Source organism: Manacus candei, unplaced genomic scaffold, assembly GCF_025592945.1.
Source record: "Manacus candei isolate 608988 ecotype Guabito, Panama unplaced genomic scaffold, ASM2559294v1 h1tg000095l, whole genome shotgun sequence".
In the NCBI taxonomy this organism is placed as follows: Eukaryota; Metazoa; Chordata; class Aves; order Passeriformes; family Pipridae; genus Manacus; species Manacus candei.
Genome location: NW_026138143.1, coordinates 1711379 through 1732110, shown reverse-complemented (window position 1 = coordinate 1732110; position 20732 = coordinate 1711379). Strand labels below are relative to the sequence as shown.

At 37.3% G+C, this 20732-nt stretch overlaps 1 protein-coding gene across 4 annotated transcripts in view; it reads right to left on the bottom strand.

Moving 5' to 3' along the window:
- Positions 1 to 20732, bottom strand: part of CNTNAP2 (contactin associated protein 2) — a 1217517-nt gene that overhangs the window by 50418 nt on the left and 1146367 nt on the right. For all 4 annotated transcript variants that reach the window (XM_051768491.1, XM_051768490.1, XM_051768493.1 and 1 more), the window contains one exon: positions 13574 to 13667. In XM_051768491.1, coding sequence (XP_051624451.1) covers positions 13574 to 13667 — 94 coding nt within the window. The remainder of the gene's footprint in view (positions 1 to 13573; positions 13668 to 20732) is intronic.

Here is a 20732-nt window from a genome sequence, read left to right as displayed (position 1 = left end):
AATTATAAGAGCAGAGAAGCCAAATCCTTGCTGTCCTAAGGTGCTAAATCAGTTGCAGTATGACTAAGAGAAGGACACCAGAGAATTAATATTAAATGGAAAAACTCCAAGACAAGAGGAATCACAGCAAAAAGCTCTCCACAAAATATGCAGAAGTTTTTGCTAAGTCAGCTTAAAAAATACAGATTTTAAGTATAATTTGATGATTTATCTGGAGTAAACCTTATGGTGTTTTACTAAATATTGGGCCTCCCAGGTTCTCAGGAGCTTTCTGTTTAAGTATTTGATGCTAGTTATGTGATAGAGGTCACCACCTATCTATTATGGTTTCCCATTCAGTGTTTTCTCCCCACCCTCCTTTTTCACTACTGTTTTTCCACATCCTCTTTATTCTCATTTCAGTTGTTTCCTTCTTTCCTGTTTTATTCAAACTATTATCATCAGTTATGTCTTTTATTCTTTTCTATGTCTACCAGTTCCCTATCAACTCTCTATTTCTTTTTTATTTTATTTTTGTGTTTCTTTGTTTGTTTGTTTGTTTTTTCTTTTTTGTCTGAAGAGAACACTGCTGCTTTCAGATATTTTCAAATCACAGTGATCAAGCACTTAAAACAAATGGTTTTCTTCAAGACTTTAAGCATCACAGGGTTGGTTAAGGCCTCTGGGTCACATGGATTGGTAGACTGTGGCGGGGCTAGAAGATGATTGTTGTCAAGACACCTGCCTCACACCAGAAGAGCTCTTCACAGAAATCTGGAAAAACTGCATTATTTGAGAAGCCTCAGGAACTCCAAGAACATATGCATATCTGAGAATTTCTGTGCTGGGAAATCTTAGTGTTGTTCATTATGATCTCCATGTTGAAATTAACTGAAGTACTAAATCCCCTAAAATACCATAGGCTTCCTCCCTTCTTCAGTGCACTGTTACTGATCAAAACAGTTTGATTTAAGCTGAGGAAAAAACAAATCTTTAACTATTGTTTTGCCCTAAAAATCTTCACTTCTCTTTCTACCCATACTTCCCCCCACTCTGAAACTGCTAAAAAGAAATACTTTAAATATTGCTGGTAATTCCACTGTAATATAGCAAGCTTTGTGATGCTCAAACATCTGACAGCATTAAAATGCACAGAAAGCATGTAGTCTGACACATCAACAGATGTACAGTGAGGCTGAAATATTCTGAGTATGCTAAATTTATTGGGCATAACATTTAGCTGTGTGTCGGTTAATGTAGCCACAGTGTGTTCCAGTTCATGGCCTGTGCAAAGCTGAGTTTAATTTCACAGTCACAGTGGTGAGTTGTCCAGGACTTCTGAATGACAGGCAACCTGTACAGAGTATCTTCTGGGCTGCTGGGTGGATGCGAGTCAGAGGAAGAGCTGGAAAAATGGAACATGATAGGTGACCTTTAAAAATAATTTGTCTCTCTCAGCAGCTGCCAAGCAGGTAGGTACACATCTGTGGAAACTCTTTACATAGACAGTTGTAAAGGGCTGTATTTAAGCATGCTCTGCACCAAGTTCTGAAAGAGAAGCTGAATACTGGCAACAAGAAATCCCCAATATCCTTTAAAAAAAGGGATTTTTGCAGATGAGTCCATCTGAATACTAGAAAATATTTAAATTGGTATTTTTTTCATTTCTTTCCTCCCTGTCTCCAGTTAGTTAATAACATGAAGAGTTTGATTCAGGCAGCAGTCTAGATAATAAGAGTGAAGCCTAGATTGATATTGCAGGAGCTTAGAATGTCGGAGAACCCTGTCCTTTTGTCTCAGAAAATCTGTGACAAGTTGATGTGTTTGCCTTAAAAGGCTGGCTGATGTGTTTGTTAACCAGTTAAATAGCAGTGAGGCTGGTGGTTAGAACTGAGGATTTCTGTCAGCTGCTCAAACTGAAGAGGTTGCTGCAAGGTTAGCAGTGATCACATAGCAGTGATCATACCATCCTGTTCATCAGCTTGTCCTTGCATATGGAGAGGGAGAGCAGCGTGTCGCTAGTTTTGTCCATTATACTGAATTAGTATGACTAGAGGTCCAAGAAGATGGAAATGTGCCAGCCCAAACCTTGATGCCCTCAGTTTGAGATCTGTGAAAGCAGCACAGGCTGAAGCCAAATTGTCATATGCTCAGCCTGGACAGTTGCTGTGCATTTTGACAGATCTGACTTTGTTAGGGAACAGAAGTCAATCCACACTAATTAAGAAGCAGATGGATGAGGTATATATATATATATCTTATTTGCTCATTTGTTTGACTCATGGTCAGGTGGCAAGAAAAACTCAAAGAAACGAGAAAAACTGGTACCTCCCGTGGACAGTTGATCAAGTGCCATTTCCCAAGCTGTACATTCCTCCAATCTGGCACCACAAGACTGGGACATTCCTGTTTGATGCACAGGCTTCTGGCATAAACCAGCTTTCTAGCTTATCAGCGCTGTTGATTTGTCACCACTGCTCTGTTCCCTACATCTGTTTTTCTCACAGCTTCTCCCATGCCACTCCTCAGTTCCTTTGGTTCTTCCTTCCCCCCCCCCCCGAGACATCTACCCAAATTCACATTAAGAACTTGATATTCAGAAAGCACCCCTGCTGCTTAATTCTCACAGAAAGAAATTTGTTTAACCAGTTGATAATAATTTCTAATTACTTTTCAAAACATAGACATGTTTAACCATTTCCATTTGAGTTCTGGAAGAAAAGAAGAAGAGCATTTCCTCATGCTAAGAGCCTGGAGAAAGGTGACCTGCAGCGCTTGGCCATGCTTTACTGATCACACCACAGCTTTGGGTGCCTGGGAGCCTCAGGGCTACTGAAATGTGTAAGAGCAGAGGGGAGAAGGAGCTGGGTCCAGAGCAACAGAGACACGGCACTCTGAATCCAACTGCAGGAACAGGGTGCAACCTGACTTGAGTATTGTTGAGATAAAATATGCCTGATGCAAATTTATGCATGAGCTGGAGCTAGAGGGAAGGAGCGACGATAATAAGGGCAGTCAGAGGATGAGGCTGGGAGGAGAAGGGAGATATGGTCTAGGCAAGAAGCCTAAAACAAGTGTGTATATGAAGAAAACTCCCCAAATTTCTTTTACTCTGAAGAAAGCTAAATCAACTGAAGCATTACAATGCAGTACAATTTTCAGTAATAAGAGGACTCCTAAGCTTGTTGCTCTCAAATGGAGCTGTGGAAAAGCTCAAAGGCAGACAGACCAGGTACTGGTGACAAATTCAGGGGTACTGGTGTATACGAGAATTGGTACTTGTCTGCCCTATACTATGATTTGGCTTATGTTTAATTGGCTTTTAATTTGACTGAACACATTATTTTGACAACTGCATAAAAGGTAAATTTCTTGAAAAAATTAACCATCATAGGTAAATCTTAAGGAAGAATTGGAAATGGTCAGCTTGGAAGTGATAGAAATGGATTTGGTGTGTAGGTGCCATGCACACCATTGAAAAGCCACAAAACCAGTGCAGAGAGAGCTGGGTATGCAGCACTGTTGGTAAAGGAATCACACTGGGAATAGAGGATGGTGTCTGAACACTGTGATAAACACCTTACTAGATAATTCATGATTAAGGAAACAAGAAAGAGAAGATATCTAGGTCTGAACACAAGCTAGGTGTCTGTCAAGGTCACCATGTCCCACTCTTCCTGTTCCCCATTCCCTCTCTGATTCCCTCAGAATAAAGTGAAAATGTAGTGCAGCTCTTAACACTTCCCATTGATTTTTATTTTCCTGTATAAGGACAGGGTGCAGCCCATCATTCTAATTCCAATAAAAAAAAGGTCATTCATAAGTATCAATGCACTGGTTTCAGTGTATTCCTCAGCAGAAAGGATGTGGCACACCACAAGCAATACCCAGGTACCAGATGCAATGCAAACTGAGCTGCTGGCCAGGCATTCCTTCATCCCTGGAGGGACACTATTGCAAAGTCAAGATAACAGACTTAAGCAATTAAGATATGCTCTATGCATTAATGGAGAGAAATCTGTGGAGTCCTGCAAGCTTGCAGGCACTTACTAGAGAGCTGCTGCACAGGCTTCTTTCTCAAGGTAAAGAAAGCACTGGAAAGTATGCCAGTTTAAAATGCTATTTGCTTCAGCTGACATAAAGCTACAACATCACTTAAAAATACTGCCTTCTCATTCTGGCGTAGAAACTCGTCAAGGTCATGTGCCTTGTGAAATGATGATGTCAGTTCCTTTGCTGCGTGCAAAGTGATGTTTGGGTTTGCCTAAGAGAAAGCAAAATGGTTTAAGAAGCTGTATTTGAAGTTCATGTCCCTCTATTTCCCTTGCAGCTCTTGCAGTCACCAGTACACTTCCGCACTTCTGGGCTCAGATCAGTTTCAGCCACTGATACACTGCTGGTTTTTCCCATATGCTCCATATGCTCTTCATATATAGAGGATGGGTTATCAGAGAGCTCAGTAGCCTTTGCATGTCCTTCATAACCTTTGACTCTCATCCTGTGATGCCAGGAAGTCAAATTTGGTTACTATCTAATTAAATGCGTATTTTTGTCTACATTTAAATTAGAGAGAAACTTTAGATGTTACCTATGAAAAATGTAAAGAAAGTCTCTAATTCCTGGTTTAATTGATACAGAAATAGTAGTCCATTCCCAGCTTCATCAGTCACATTATTGACTGTATCGCAAAGAATCTCATGACAAAGTTGTAAAGTTGTGAGTTTATTCCTGTTGTAATTAAATGAGGTATTTATGAACTAGTCACTGTACTGCAGATTAAATAGAGTTTTATTATGGCATCTAAATACAAGGATCAGTGACTGTCATGGTCAATGGCAAAACACTGCTACTAATATGTCAGATTTAGTATCAGAATAAACAACCAAGCTGCAGCATGAGGAGCCATTAGTGACATCGACTGTCACTGTTCAGGAAGCTCTTTAAAAACCATGCTGTCCCTAGTACTGTACTATCCTATCCTATCCTATCCTATCCTATCCTATCCTATCCTATCCTATCCTATCCCTAGTACTATAAAACAGCCTTGAAACTTCTAAAATTTTTAAAAAACATTTAAATAAGGTGCCATATTTTAAGACCAAATAAAGAAAAAGAAAAAAAGACATGACAGAACAATTTTAAAACCTCCACTACATAGCACACCACAAAAATACTTTCCTTCAGAGAATCAGCACCATCTTTCACCATACATGCCTTTTCAGACCCTGTGTCTTGGTGAAAAATTTTAGCTGTTATAGTAGATATCCTCACTGAATACTTGTCAGGGTTCAGATAGTTTTCCATCTTTACCTCCAAAATGTCTTCTACTGTATCTGATCCAGAAAACAATCTGAATTACTAAATGAAAACAATTTGTTTCATTTCCTTAGATATAAAACTTCTCCCTTCAACAAGGGGCAAGATTCTTTCTTCCCCTCTTTGCTGATTGACTGACATGCTTCAGCTTGAAACTGTGTCAGTCTGAAACTCAGCTGAAATATGTTTCACGGTATATAAAATGGCACATGAAAAACACAGGTGATGCAAAAATCTAAATAGAGTGTATGTTTGTAACTCATTACTGGTGACTGAGTCACAGCAAGTAGCAGTGCTGGGTTTGGGGTGACTGCTTCTCTGTATCTTCACTCTAAGCACACAGTAATACCATGCAAATAACCAGGGACAACCAGTTTATGCCAAGTGATATTGGCTCTATTGCTAGGGCAAATTTTAAGAGAGGTCACTGATACAACTTCATGTTGTTATCTACAGCATGAATGTAGCTGAAGCTGTTGGAAATGACACAATCAATCTTTTTAATGAGTTCCTTCTCATGTTCATGACAACTAACAGTGTTTAGCTGTTCCCTGAAATATGCAGATGGAGAATATATTACTGTATCTATCAGAAAGAGCTTATTTAAAAAGTGCATATATAACTTTAAAATTTGTTGGGCAGAAACACTTGGAAATAAGTCAGTAGTTAGGTTTTGGTGCTGTAAAGAAGCCTACAGTCAAAGGTCTGGCTAAGCAGATTTTTTTTTTTTTGATAGTGGGAGTTAAGCAAATTATTCACCATGAATAATTTAGCCTATGAATTTATAGTTCTATAAAAGGTTCTACAAAAAGACTATCTTATCTTCATGTTTTTCCTTTGTTTGAGGAACATGTGTATTTTACCATGTCTTGAATATACTTTTGCAGAACAGGTTACTTTTTCTTCTGCAAACAGCAGCACTGCACTATAGACTTACTTTACATTCTATATAAGGTCTACTTAAGTCTGTGGATCAAAGCAGTTTTTAGTTGTGCAAAGATTAAGTTGAGCCTTTCAGCTGAGATATATTTCATCCTAAAAATCTGGACAGCTTGAAACCTCATGGATATGTCCAGGCTTCTCTGAGAGAATGAAACCTGTCCAGACCTAAGGCAGCTCTGAGCCCCAGTGTGCAAAGGAGCATTAGGGCAGCACTTTGATTGTATCCATGGTCCTACATTCCTGTTAGAGGTTTATTATTTCTGGCACATACCATGAAACTCCTATCTAGTTCATACTACAGAAGACCTCACATCCCTTGCTCTTCCCAGATTCTCTAGAAATCTGAGCAAACTTTCTCTGGGCTCTAGGACACCTCTGGTGCTTCTGGCATAAGAGGCCATTGCAGATAAGAAGAGAGCACAGACCTCTTCAAATTATTAATGATGGGAATGAAAACTAGTATTACAGCTGTGGAGGGAGAGGGTTGACTTGATCCCAGTGATCTTCTAAAACATGGAACACAAGTCACTTTTATCTGTCTGCAACTTCTCTGAATCAGACCACAGACTTGCAGGCATACAATTCTTTGGAGAGGTTATAAACATCTGACCAAAGATGAGAGTTTCAATTGCAATATTTTGGTCAGGCTACAGGTTGTTTTTTTACAAGTGTCAGATAAAAGCTGAGCTTTTTTTCAATTGTCAAACAATGAATGAGTTTTGAATTAGACATAATTTCTTTACCTGTCCTGACAAGGAATAGTATGTAAACAATCTGCACCCTCAGCCCAAACAATCTGGCCAGAATGATATTTCTGTAGCTATTTCTGTTTTAAAAATTAGTGCATATTCACATTATTTGTGAATGTTTCATATCTAGAGCCATGGGCAGAAGTTGACCGAGTTAAGTAAAATAATGTAAAATTTTAAGACTTGTGCCATGGCTTAATAAAGGCAATTTTTTGTCAATTCTGTCTGTTATCTTAGGGGACTTCTAATTTTTTATTTTTCCTTCAAATATACTTGGAGGAAAATTATAAGGTGCTCTACTTTCAACTTTATTTTTTTTTTTAATATATTTTACAAGCCTTGAAGGTGCTCTGGGCCCTTCGATTTTTCTATCTATGCCATTATAATTTTATGGGGCCAACAGCAAGTTTTATTGATGTCCTGATCATGTTTCAGTTCCTCTCTTTGACCCTTTAAAGCAGCTGTATTTGAAATAAATTAGTATTAGATATTGCACTGTACAGGTGATATAGTTCTTGTCTTTCTGTGGTAGGGAAAAATCATATAATTAAGATGTCACCTCAACAAAATACAGAAGTTAGGAAAAGGTCTCTCTAATTACTGAAGTTTAAGTTTTCAATTTATTCCATTACTTTTAAATAGTGTTATCACATGGCTTTAAATGTCAGATAAGACTTGTGCAAATAATCGGTTCAGAATGGCACTAACTAAATTAAATGTTCTTGCAATCTCTTTTTTTTCCTTTGTTTCCTTTTTTCTTTTTTTTTTTTTTTTTCCAGAGCCAATAGATGCATACTTTGGAAGGAACTCTAAAGGAATGGGATAATTTTCTCTGCAAGATCCTGTAGAACAATTTATATGAAACAATTTTGTGATATTAAAGCACAAGAGAAAGAACTTAATAATTTAGGAATTTAGGAGACTCCTGCATCCTGTTACAGGCTGGTATGCATGCTAGAAGACCATAAGAAAAAAGGTGGTTGACCTTCTGGAGTTGTTGACTGCCCACAGAAGATTTGAAGACTAGTAATCAGTGAAGTCTTCTCACACAGAATAGTGCAACAGGAAATGAAAAGGCAGTTGCCAGTAAAAAGTATGAGATAGGGCCTGAGGGAGGAAGAATCACCTGAAAGTTGAGAGTGAAAAGTCAGTGGGAGGAAATGACTCCGTCTAATTTTTGGAAGAGCAGAGTTGGCTATACTTATGACAATTGTGATTACCATAGCATCTAATTCAGTCCAGCTTGTCTGGGGTCTACCTTCTGCCTCTCTGGAGCTACCAGCTGGACAATGCTGCAGCAGCTGAATCCCACAATATTCTGAAAAATGGAAAGAAGATGCAGCATGTATGCTGAGAGGCAAATGGCATCAATGGATGTTCTTGGTTTCTCTTCTCTAGTTCTCAAACAAAAGAGAAAATTCACTTGGACTACTCTCATTTCTGCCTCAGAAGTTCTGGGAATTCAAAGTTTATCATGTCCCTTGGATGGGAGACTTGTAGATGGGAAATAGTGCTTTCTGAATGGGGCTTGTAGGTAGGATTTCTAAGAGAAACCAGACAGATAAAAAACCAAAGGTCTGAAACAAAAGAAAAAAATTACTTTTTATTTGGTTGGTTTTTAACTAGAAGAGCTTTGGAACATTTCCACCTTTACCTGAAACACTTCAAAGAGTGGGCTACTGACAGATAGACAGATCTGAGACCAGAGAGACAGACAATATTAAATCCCAGAGCTGTTTCAACCAGGCTGATAGTATTATATAGGAGCAGCAGGAGAAGGAAAATTGTCCAGATGTTATATTTTTGTGTGAGAACTCATATGTGACTCATGGAGGGGAAAGCACGTTTTTAATATTCAAATGCTATCTACTGTAGGAGGAGGGCTCCTAATTTGACAATATGTATTCTCACTGAGATTACAGTACTGAATGTTAATACTGGTGCTCAGAAATGAAGCAGCAGGCATTTACTTTGAAGTAAGTTGTGGAAGAATTTTCTGCATGCTAGCTATTTTCTGCTCATTATCAGTGAAAGTAGGCTAAGCTACCCTTCTCTCAGACTGTCTGCCTACACTGTAAGATGAAGGAGAGCAGCAAAGCTCAAACTCTGGAGCTCTGACTGCCACACTGCTAACTTACATAATGAAGTGTTAACCTCATTATGATCATGAAGTAGTAGTAGGTGCATGTCAAAGATGTGCAGGAGAAGAATACTTTTAGGTTATTCATGATCTGTTTACAGCTCTGCACTGTTTTCTGGGATCCAAATTTGAGAGCTGAGCAAAATACCTTACAGCATCAGAGATCTAATTCTAAACTGGTATTTTGGTTCAATGTTTTATTTGATTAGCATTTATTTCCCATCAGATAATGTCAATGTCTAGCAGCATACTCAAACTGAGCATCAATTATGACTATGTCCTTTACAGAATTTTTTTATAAAGGCTATGAAAGCCCCCTTTTCAACGATGGTTAATGTTCTCAAAGAGATGAAATGTTCATTCATCAGCATGAAACAAACCCTCTAAGTGATAAAACTCTGGAGTTGTGTGTAAACATGGACTCTGAAGCTGGTTTTGAAAGTGTGTGATGGCTTTGGTAGGATGAATTACTGAGATGAATAGCTGAATTTGTAGGTCATTGCTGTTATTCAGTTCCAAGTGTTGAAGCATCAAACTGCCAGGCTTGTTCTACAGAAAAGAAAGTGTCTTATCTAGGAGTAAAGAATTATTACCTCTTGGAATAATTGCCATTGTCCCTGCTGGAAATTCAAAGGATTTTGAACTTTTGCCTCCTACTATTCAGTTGCTATTTGTGGAGAGATTCCATTAAAAAAAAAAAGGAGTTCTCATTTCTATACTTTACCATGTGAGCAATGTCATTTATCTCCTACTTTTTGTGCAGTATTTCTATGTTCTCTCCTTTGCACATTTGAAACTAATTACTTGGCTATATGTAAGATGGTGTTACCCTCCATCAGTGCAAGGTGGTGAATGTCACAATGAATCCAGGGAAATGTCTCCTGACCAATTATATCTTCACCACATATCCCGGTAAAGAAACAAAGAAACTCCAGTCAGGGAACAATAAAACATCCTTACATTAACACCAGGAAAAAGCCCCACATCCAGAAATGGACTTTCTACCACTATTTATCAAGGAAACTGCCTTTTAAGAAAAGAATCCAGGCCCCTGGGGTTGATTTCTAGGATCTCTCTTTAGCTGTAGAGTGATGGCAGCTGCTTTGTAAGAAGGAAGGGAGACCTGAAAGGTCCCTTTTGGCTACTCTAACTGGAAGTACCTGAAGACCACTAGCTTGAGGCAGACACATAAACAGAGCCTACAGAGATTAGCTGCAGGTACAGCTGTCAGTTCTGAAATTAATAACCTGTGTTATAGATGACTTGTTTTATGTCAATTGTTTCCAAGTGGATATTTAGGTATTTCCGAAAAGATATAATTTAATTTGGAGTGGTTGATGGAGATGAAAAACAGAAGCACATTTCCTTTACCTCCCTGACACTTTCTCAAGAGCAACTCATGGTTGATCTTGGTGTTTCTGTGGTCAATCATATATCCTATTAAGAAACTCTCAAATTATTTCTGTTCACCAGAATGATACTTTTACAAAAGTAGTGTTTAATTATGCGTAGTTAATTCTTTATGAATGCATGTTACAACCAAAGAAATACTCCACTTTTAGTAATAAAGTACAGACTATGACAGTACATGTGTAAGTCTCCAAAAAGGATGTGAAGACAAACCTGAGTATTGCATCCAGACCCACTATACTTAATGGAAAAGTCAAGCCTCTTCTCTCCTCTACCGTAGTAATGAGCTGCAAGTTCTAGCCTAAATGAAAATGTAGATTCCTGTCACGTTGTCTAATTTTTGGTTTTTTTTCTTTTTACAGCTGGTCATCCAGATAGCCAGCTTTCCCCTCTTACCTGGTCTGTATCAGCCATTAAAGCCTAGGTGTATCTAAATAACAGATTAAAGAATTTCCTTGAAACATTGCCATTACCTTTCATTCATTTTTATAAAATCCTGCATTTCTCTAGTGATATTATTTTTGTTACTACACATGCACATAAAACAGTATTTTTCCTTTGTTGTCTCTTTCAGCTTTATTTCACTCCTCAAATCATAATACATTACCTGAATAAGAATTATATACTAAATGCCTTTATCTCTGGTTTCCCAGAAGGTTAAAATTATTTTATATCAGTGTTCTCCAAGCCAGCATTTTTTGGAAATTATTTCAAGAAAGCAGAAAACACCTCAACCTAAAGAAGAAGAAATTCTCCCTGCTTACAACTGCAATTCAATTACTTTTTTTTGTTGTTGTTTCTGATTTGACCCTCCTGCTTTACAGAAAATATTATGAACAGTTATGAGGCAACATTTTATTAATCAACTATATTGTTGTAACATCTAGAGCAGAAAGTGATGTTGCATTGGGGTAGGTGTTGTTCAAGAGATCATTTCTGATGGGCAGCAAATAAACTATCTATCACAGCAAGAACATCTGTGGCAGAAGAATCTGCTCCTATGCAAATAACACTAATAAAAATGGAAATAAGACAGATGGAAGATCAGTTTCTTAGTAAGATTCTTCCAGAGTGCTTTTCAAAAACCCATCTGTCTTAAAAAATAGGGCCTTACATTCATTTTTGATGACAAATGAGAATTGCATAGTATGAGAACAACAGGAAGTGAATGCAACTGATGCCAGACTAGCAGTGAAATGGGAGGCTACTCCCATATTGCCCATTTAGAGAATGTAATTGCAGGTGGGTACAAATTGTAATTTGATCTATGTTTCCAGATCTTCTGTTGGTTTTAATCCCTCTGGGCCACTAAAACATGCCTAGTCAGTATGATGGGACATTTAGAAGCTTTAAAGATACAGAATTCTATGTCTACTTTGCCCTTCAAACTGCTGCACTTGGGTAACCGTGTTAGCTGTGCTCTTGCCTCGTTCAGCATCACTCTGAGAGTTGCACAGTAGACATGGTCAGTTGCACAACACTTTTACATTAGGAAATCCATCTCTCTGCAGAGAAGTTTGATTTTTCTTTGGTAGAAAGAATAAAAGGATTTTTTGTGTGTTTCTTTCTTACTTTGCTAATGATATGTTCTTTTGCTTATTGTTCTTTTGTCTTATTTGCAAAGACAGTAACATAAGCAGGGAGGAAAAAGCAAAAGAATCATATTTGCAAAGTGCTAATATAATCCCATGCTATTAGAAAAATGAAGTATTCAATGCCAGGAATCCCATTCCTTTCCTGTAGAGTTATTTCAGCTTCTGAAGGCTCTGGCTGAAGACTTCTGTCTCCTCACTTTGAATTAATGTATGAAGACGCCATGAGCCTGGCTGAGTCAGACAGTCAGCTCCAGTCCAACTGCTCTAATTAAGTGTGATGAGGTGAGAATGCACCCTGTTTCCAGATATTGACCAAAGCTAGACTGCCTCATCTTTTGTAATATCAACAGAACTGACTTGGAGAGTACCAGAAAATGGTTCATGACTCTCTTGCTGACCAAACATTTTGGAGGATTTTCATTTCCTCTTTCACAGAAGTTCAACATGTTAAATTTTAAACCCAAAACAAATGGAAAACTATATCTTCAAAAAGGCACATTAGTTATGTGGTCAAATAATTTTCCACTTCAAAAATCAGTGCATGGGATTCACAAATTAATATTTTACACCACTAAACAAAGAAAAATTTATAGTTTTCTGGATTAAACCCTCACTGAAGTTTAAGCAACCACTCTGTACAAAGTGCTTAGAAGAAATAACATTAACAATCCTTTATCTCAGAAAAGGGGGAATAAGCCCTCCTCACAAATTGTAAATGTTGGGAATAATTGATTCTTGACGTGAGTAACCCTTGAAATTCATGTAAGATGTCAGTAGCAGAAAAATTAAGCAATGGCATGTAGCATGGCCTAAAAATGAGTCCAAGTCAGTTTAAGATGCATCTGTGTTGCCTCTTGAGTTCATCTGGGGAGCTGGCCAGGAAGCTGCTACACTGGGAAATAACCATGAGGTTCATGAAAGGGATAGAAAATATCCAGATGAGTGTTGCTGTAGGTGTCAGAGACTTCCAAAGGACCTCCCTGGTGGGCCTTACTGTGAGAGAGTGGCAGTTTTGCTAGAGTGCTGAGCAACAGTTATGCCACAGGAGGGTGCACCGGGATAAGAAAGCTGTCTGCATGGATAAAGGCATTATACAAGGCACATTATAACTTCACAGGGAACAATAATATTCCAAATAACTTCAATATCTCCTTGTAGAAGCAACGGTCTCAATAATTTCCTTGTATTGCCTCCACCTAACGTTGAGAGGGTAATGAAACTTCACAAATATGGTGTTGCAAGTGTCTCTTTGCCCATATTTTTTTTTCAATGCATGGCAGACAATCACGAATTTGTGTGCTCATCAGCCTATGTTATCAGGTGAACACAACCCCTGCTTTAGGTATGACTCCATTATAACCACTTTCTGGTTAAGAATGACATGTCCAGCAATTGTCCTACTGGACACACATCATTGTCCCAGGTATAAAACGAAATCTTACCTATAACTTTTCCTAGGAACAGTGCCTTTGGGGAATTGAACTGAATGTCAGATGCGGCTGGCAGGCTGTAACTTGTTGGAGGATAGTGATCAAGCTGGAGAAAGAGAAAAGAAGTTATGAGTATTTTGAACTGATCTGCTTATTACAGTGCTACTGAATCAGGTCTACCTTATGGAGTTTATGCTGTCACTTACACCTCTGTCTGATACACTCTGCTTTCATTTTGATAAAGTAAAACCAACAGTAAATACCCTTTCTTCCATATCTACCATCTCCACAGTTCCCAAGGCCTAGAGAATACCTGTATTGGATTTTTTTTTTTATTCTGATTGATGTAGAATCCCATCAGTTTTGCTTGCGTGCTTCAATATAATTGCTAAAAATAACAACAGCATCAACGATAAAGCAAATTACTATTTCCGTAGAAACAGATTTCCATTTGGGACCTATGTTACTGCTAATTCCAGATTTACATAGCTGGGAATTCAAGATTAATTCAGGTGCTAGGCATTCTCCTTTTCTTTCAGAAAAATCATAAATTAATAAGACATGCTTATTTGCACTTCATGTTTGTTATTTTCTTGTTGAAAATATTGTGCTATTTGATGGTTATGACACCTACTGAAACATAAAAAATAAATTCAGGAGTAATCATCTTAGTTTAATCTATAAGAAATGCATATTGTCCCCGATATGACACAACAATCACATTACATTAGCACTATTTCCCCCTAGTTTTTAGCTATTAAACAGGAAAATGTGAAGAAAGAGAGTAATAAAATGAATTGCCTATGCTTAGTAATAGTGCTATTAAGATAGTTTAATATAGATTAATAGAGTTTTGATGTTCATATTTCATAAAGGTAATTGAGGTGAATTTTTATCTTTGCTGTTGTTATTTATTTTCTCAGGTTTATGCATTTATTACACAGGTTTAAATAGGACATAACAACAATAGTTTATTTTATTCTGGCCTTACCTTGTCACAAAACACAATAGAAAGTCATAAATGTGATTTAAGACTTTGCAGGGTACAATAGACTGTAAGAAGTAGTTCTGGAGAAATGGCAACAGTAAAGGACATACAATATTTTCACATATTTTTTTGCCATATTTCTAATTTAAAAAAGTTATTATTGTGGATTATTTTTCTTTAGTGGTACTGCAAATGCTCAATTCGGTGGTTAAACGTAAATGAGTGGCAGCAGAGAAATGAAGGAAGGGCTGAATTCCATGCTATCCTGGAATACTGTGAGATCAGGTACTTGGAAAGCCTCTCGGGGTCATGAGTCTGCAGAGGCAATAATCTCAAAACCCTATAATAATTGGAGAAGAGGGCTCCTCTGTTTCTTGTAATGCCCCATAAAATTACAAGAGAGGTGTATATACATAGTAGATAGAAAGGAAAAATAGTCTCTGAAGATCACAAAATATTTAAATATTTTTTTTTATTGTGAGTTGGAATCTGAGCAGTGGTGTTGATCAGACGATCATAAGTCTGATAAAATAAGAATAAATTATAATAATAATTATCAATCTATGATTTAACTTACCAATGTATTGTGGGTATCCAAAATCTGTAGCTATGGTCCAAGTGTTACTCCATTAGAGTAACTATTAGGAACAAGTAATAAAAAGTCATCCCTGCCTACTGTACAGACTGCATCTACCTGAGTACGCTAATTGTGTCTGCAGGACATACATCAAAATGAAAAGTCAATTTAAATGATGAACCTGTGTGAGCATTCACATGGACAATTATAAAATATCAAAGCCTGCCAGCTGTGGTGTAATGAAATTCGCTTTGTCTTCAGTTAGCATTCAGGATGTGGAAAGGCCCTAATTTTCCTCATCTTGGAACAGGTTAGTCAGCAGTAATATTGGCCAGATTGAAATAAAAAAAAAGTTCTTCCAGTGACCTCATTTCCCCTTGGGACTTCACCATAGCAAAGCATTCCATCATGGGGCAGAGGCAAAAGATCCTGCCACATGTGGGAATCAGGGACTGCAACAAGGAGACTAATGCTGTGTTACATTGTTGGCTCTAGCAGGTACAGTCAGTTTACTGCAAAGGTTTACTAGTTTAAACTGATCTCTTGTAGTAAGTGAGTGAATAATTGAATCTATCCACTCACAGATATTTTCCAGATCTCATTGAAGTCAAGGAAAGATTTCAAAATGGGTTCAGCTGTGGACTATTTTCAGGGTTTAATGACTGAAGTTTTAGGTTGTTTTGATTCCTGGTTAAAATAAATCTCTGTTTAAGAAATGTTTATACTGATTTTCTGGGGCAAGCATTTGTGATCAGTGATAGAGCCAGGTTCTGCTCCACTGTCAGCTCTGGCATTTCTTTCCCCTCTTGTCCCAGGAGGATACCTGTATTGCTTTCCACAGCCAGCTTTGAGCTACACCCTTCTCTAATCCTGGCACCTGGAATGAAATGGTGCACTACAAGACAACAGTCAGGAAATAGTGAAATTTCTGTCCTCTCACTTTTATTGCTTGTCTTTGTACTAAACTAGTATTATCTAATAAAAGAAATTGTTTTCCCCGGAGGCACTGAACCTAGGGTTTCTTTACAGGTCTGTGAGTTAAAATACTATGCTGAATTGTTTCCAAAGCTGTATGTGACTGCCATCCAGTGGGTGCTCCAGTGTAAGCAGCTGTAACAGACCAGCCTGCAGTCTTAGCATGAAATACTAGCCTATCATTTTAATATAAGACACTTAATAAAAAAGGAATTACTAGTGTCAAATGATATTTGAAAAAAGTTATTACATTATTTAATGAAAATTAAATAGAACCTCTGCATACGCAGACGTTGATGTCATGAATTTGTATTAAATTACAGTTTAAAAATTATATTTAAGATTTTTCATTACAGCTACTTTTCTTTAAAAACTAATTAATTTCTTTTGAGCTTAGTATAAACATACAGTGTGGCTTTGAGTGTTACACAGATGAAAGTGGGTGGCAGTTTCTGAGGAACTTGCATTTTCAGTTCTCCAGTCACGTCACACCAAGGCAGACTGTCTTTATCTGAAGTTGCTTGGATTTAAGCAGAAGTTCAATAAAATGCTATTTCTTTTAAATTACTGTTCACTTAGATAATAAAACTAATCTTGATGGGAGTTCTGAGATTAACAGATTTATCAATCTAAGGGCAAACATAAGGCCTACATCACCTTAGGAGTCTTGGAAAAAAAATATATACACATATGCATATATTATATTCATCCTGTGGATATACCTACATCTGTATTGTTTTCAATCCAAGTCTGTGTGTGTGCACTGCTATAAAGTTAAGGGTTTTCTTTATGCTGAAGACATTTTATAAAAAAATATTGTCAAAATCAAATGGAATAATATACTGTAAGGTTTAATCTCACACCATCTGAAGTAAATACAGCTTTACTATTGACTTCAGTAATAGCAGGATAAAGAAGAGGATGTGTTATCATCATGATCAATATTAGTATTTCTCTTCTGCATTATTATGATGATTTATCACTTGTTTGAAAAAGCTTCTCGAGTCCTCCACAAGGGCTTTTTGTGCTAATTTCTATAGTAATGCATTGAGTTATATTTGAGTTAAATTTATGCAAAAACATAGTCTATGTATGCATAGACTAAGCATGAGACCCCAAGAAAATAATAACAAGGCAGATGATTAGATGGAGTTCCTCCCAAGTACCCAAAGAGGATAACAAAGTAGGAGAAAGCACGAAGTTGATTATGAAAATCAAACAGGAGATATTACAGCTTTTTATTGGTGAAATGGAGATGATTATTCCCCTGCTAAAAGGTTAGGAAAAAACCTTACAAACAACATTTCAATATTTTTATTAATGTGATTATATTTATTTGTTTATTTTTTCAGCACAAAAGAAAAGGATCAGATTCGACTGGCAATTGTGTAATTCCTTAGGTTGATCGTGGCTACTCTTACTGCAATTCAGCTCCTTCCTTAGTGTGGCACTAGTGCTCTGCTGATCTTTTTCTGCCAGGTTAGGTCCTTGACCCAGGTTACTGTGGATCAAATCAGAGCTGGAGCAGGGACACACCATAGTGAACAGTGGATCCAGAGAAATAGGCAGGAACATAAACCCAGAATTTTTTACTGCCTTAGACTCTCACAGACCTGCAACCTCACTGCTCATGTGGAACACAGAAGGAGGCACATACCTCACCAGCATAATGTAAGGCAGAACTAAAGGTTTGCATTGTGCTTTGAGCTCTTCAGATGAAATATCTGTAGAGGTATAGTCAATACTGTTTTAGGAATCACTCCAAATCTGTTTTGTTGGTTTAATGCATTGATTTAGCCTGTTGCAGGTTTTTCTTCTTTAAATAAAGGTCAACTTCACCATTTTATGATAAAGTCTCCTTTTTTTGGGGGGGGGAGGGGGGGGAATTAAACTGTGATCAACATAAGATACAGAAAAAAAAAAGTGTTTTTTATCCTGTTTCAAAACTTCAATTCTTTATGTACAGTAAGCTTGTATATATACCTGAAAGCTGCCGTTGCTCTGCTAAATAATGACAGGGATAATTTAGCTTTCTCTAAAAAATACAAAAATTGGTATAAAATATAAATGAAAATGTAGATACATAATTCAAAATGTAACAGAAGCACTGATAAGGAAAAGGACACTATTTAGTCTGGCCGCCTTCAACTGAAACAATTCTTTGATACTTCTTTCACATATCTGTTGACTTTTTATTGCTCTCTTTAATAGATGAATTACAATAAATGTTAACAGAAGCAATAGCAAGTCATATAATGCCAAGTTATTAAAATTAAAGAGATCTATCTCAGGTACCTAAAGATGACTTTCACAGGACATTAATTTGTCCAATGTGTGCTGCCATATAATGGAAAACACCTATTTCATGTTAGGTTTTGACTTTTTTAGCTTCATCTTGGACTCTGGAAATATCTAATGGTTCTTGTGTTCTCTCTTTGTTTCTTTAATTCCAATAAAAATTATATCAAACAGCAATCCCACAGGCCAAGGAAGACACATGCATTCATCACTGGAAAGACACTATAGAAGAAGGAAATAGTTTCAATGTAAGCCAATGTAAGTAACACATTTGTGAGGTGGATAAAACTGCTGATATGCTCTGCAGACCCTTGCTCTGCTCTGAAAAGCAGACTCAGGAACTATCAGACTGCACCATAGTCCCTTGTGACCTGAATGGCCTTAGCTTTATTTCCAAGGAAAGTGGGGTGTAGGATGAGAAAGACATTTCACTTCTGGGTCTTATCATGATATGAGGCCTAGACATGGACAAAATTTGGGACAAAAAAGCTAAAACATGCCTCTGAATCCAGCAACACGTTTTGCTAAAAAGATATGAGAAGGATGTCGAAGAGTTCCTCTCCTATGGAGTGGTTTTACAGAGCAGAAAGTAAAGATGAATATTTTCCCAAAAGGCCTCCAAGTTTGAAACTATCTCAACTGCTGCAGAGAGGGTAAAAGTTCTGTAAAGATATATACTTGCCCCTACCCCTCTGCAACAACTACAGGAAAGGCAGTAGGCCAGGTTTTACAACCACGGAGCCACAGGGAAAGATGTTATCCCCAGATGGGGCTCTATGGATCATGTTTTTCCCACTGTATACTTGCCAGTAAGAGAAAGATGTAACTCCATGTCCTGATCTTCAGGGTGAGGATATTCCACCCCCTCATTTATTGGTGAGTGAAAGGACTTCTCTTTATGAAAATACTTTGTCTGACTTTTAGCTGGCTGAGATTCAATGGGGATGTGCTGACTTGTCTTGGCAGATGCCACTAACCAACTCTAACATGCATAAAAGGGAAATATTTATTTATGAGCTTCCTGTCTACCCATAGCTGCTCTGTTTCCCTGAAAGACTGTAAGTTGCACTGTAAAATAAAGAAGTTGAGTAAACTCAGTGAAGGTTTAAAACCTGTAATTCTTTATATATTAGAAAACAGATGTTGCTTAGGGGTATGGGAATTATATGCTATATCATTTTAAGGTTTATTCTATTTTCAAAGGTTCTCACATTGATAGCTTTTTATGCTTTGTCACCTATTTGTGAAAAAACCCTATGTTTTCAAACCTGAGTAAAACCCACTTTCTTGTGACTTCTGATTGAGAAAAGAGCTTAGCAGTTGTGGGGAAACTGAGTGCTAATGCATTAAACATGCAGATCTAATGCATGGTTCTGCTCTAGAAAGTGGTCTGAGCTTGTCTTTCCCTTACATGAGTATTTTGAGTAATACATTGCTGCTACAGGATGGCAATACATAGTGGAAAGATGTATCTCCAGGGATTTTAAATAATTCATTTCAACAGGAAGAGCTTTACTATTAATAGAACAAATGATTTTTTTTTTCTTTAAAGAAAAACCTGCTTGGAAATTCATTAATTATGCTTTTAATATAATTGAATTACCTCGTTACGAGAAAAAAAGCAGAAGGTTACTGTTGCATTGATATTAACTATGGTTTACATGTTTTACCTGTGGTTAAGGTCCTGGATATTTAAAACATGTTTTATTCATGGCAGCTGCTGTGGAATTTGTAAATGCTGTCTGACTGCTTCCTTCCAAATCATGAACGGAACTTACCCATTCCCTACCAGTGAAATGTTGGTTAAACCAGTCTTCAAATTAATCAGGTGTCTAGACAATTTACAGCACTGCCCAAAGAATGATGAGGCAGCAGGTTTCCCAGAAAATGAAGGAAAGAAATAAAGATGGTATTTCTACATAATTTTGGCATAACAACCATTACCAAGGGTAAATGTTTTCAGAATGTGACTCAAAGGGGGAGTTTTCAGAAAAGAGTTAAAAAATTGTTTTATGGCTCAAAAACTATAGACATCTGATGGTATACTAAAATAGTTCAATTTATTTAGCTTCTTGCAGACAAGATGAAAAGATATTTTAATCAGCATCTCTAACAAAGTGTGAAGGGGAGTGACACCTGACACTTCTTTCATCTATCAAGCATAGACAGGGAGTTAAATGTTGAAGTCTGCAGAATTCAAACTGTAAATTAGGTGTAAATTATTTAAAGGAAAGGCACTTAAGTACTGGCTTAAGTGCCACTGGAACCCGTGGCCAAAGGATATGGTAAATTTTCTATCATTTGAAGTCTTTAAAGCTAGATAAAATGTGTTA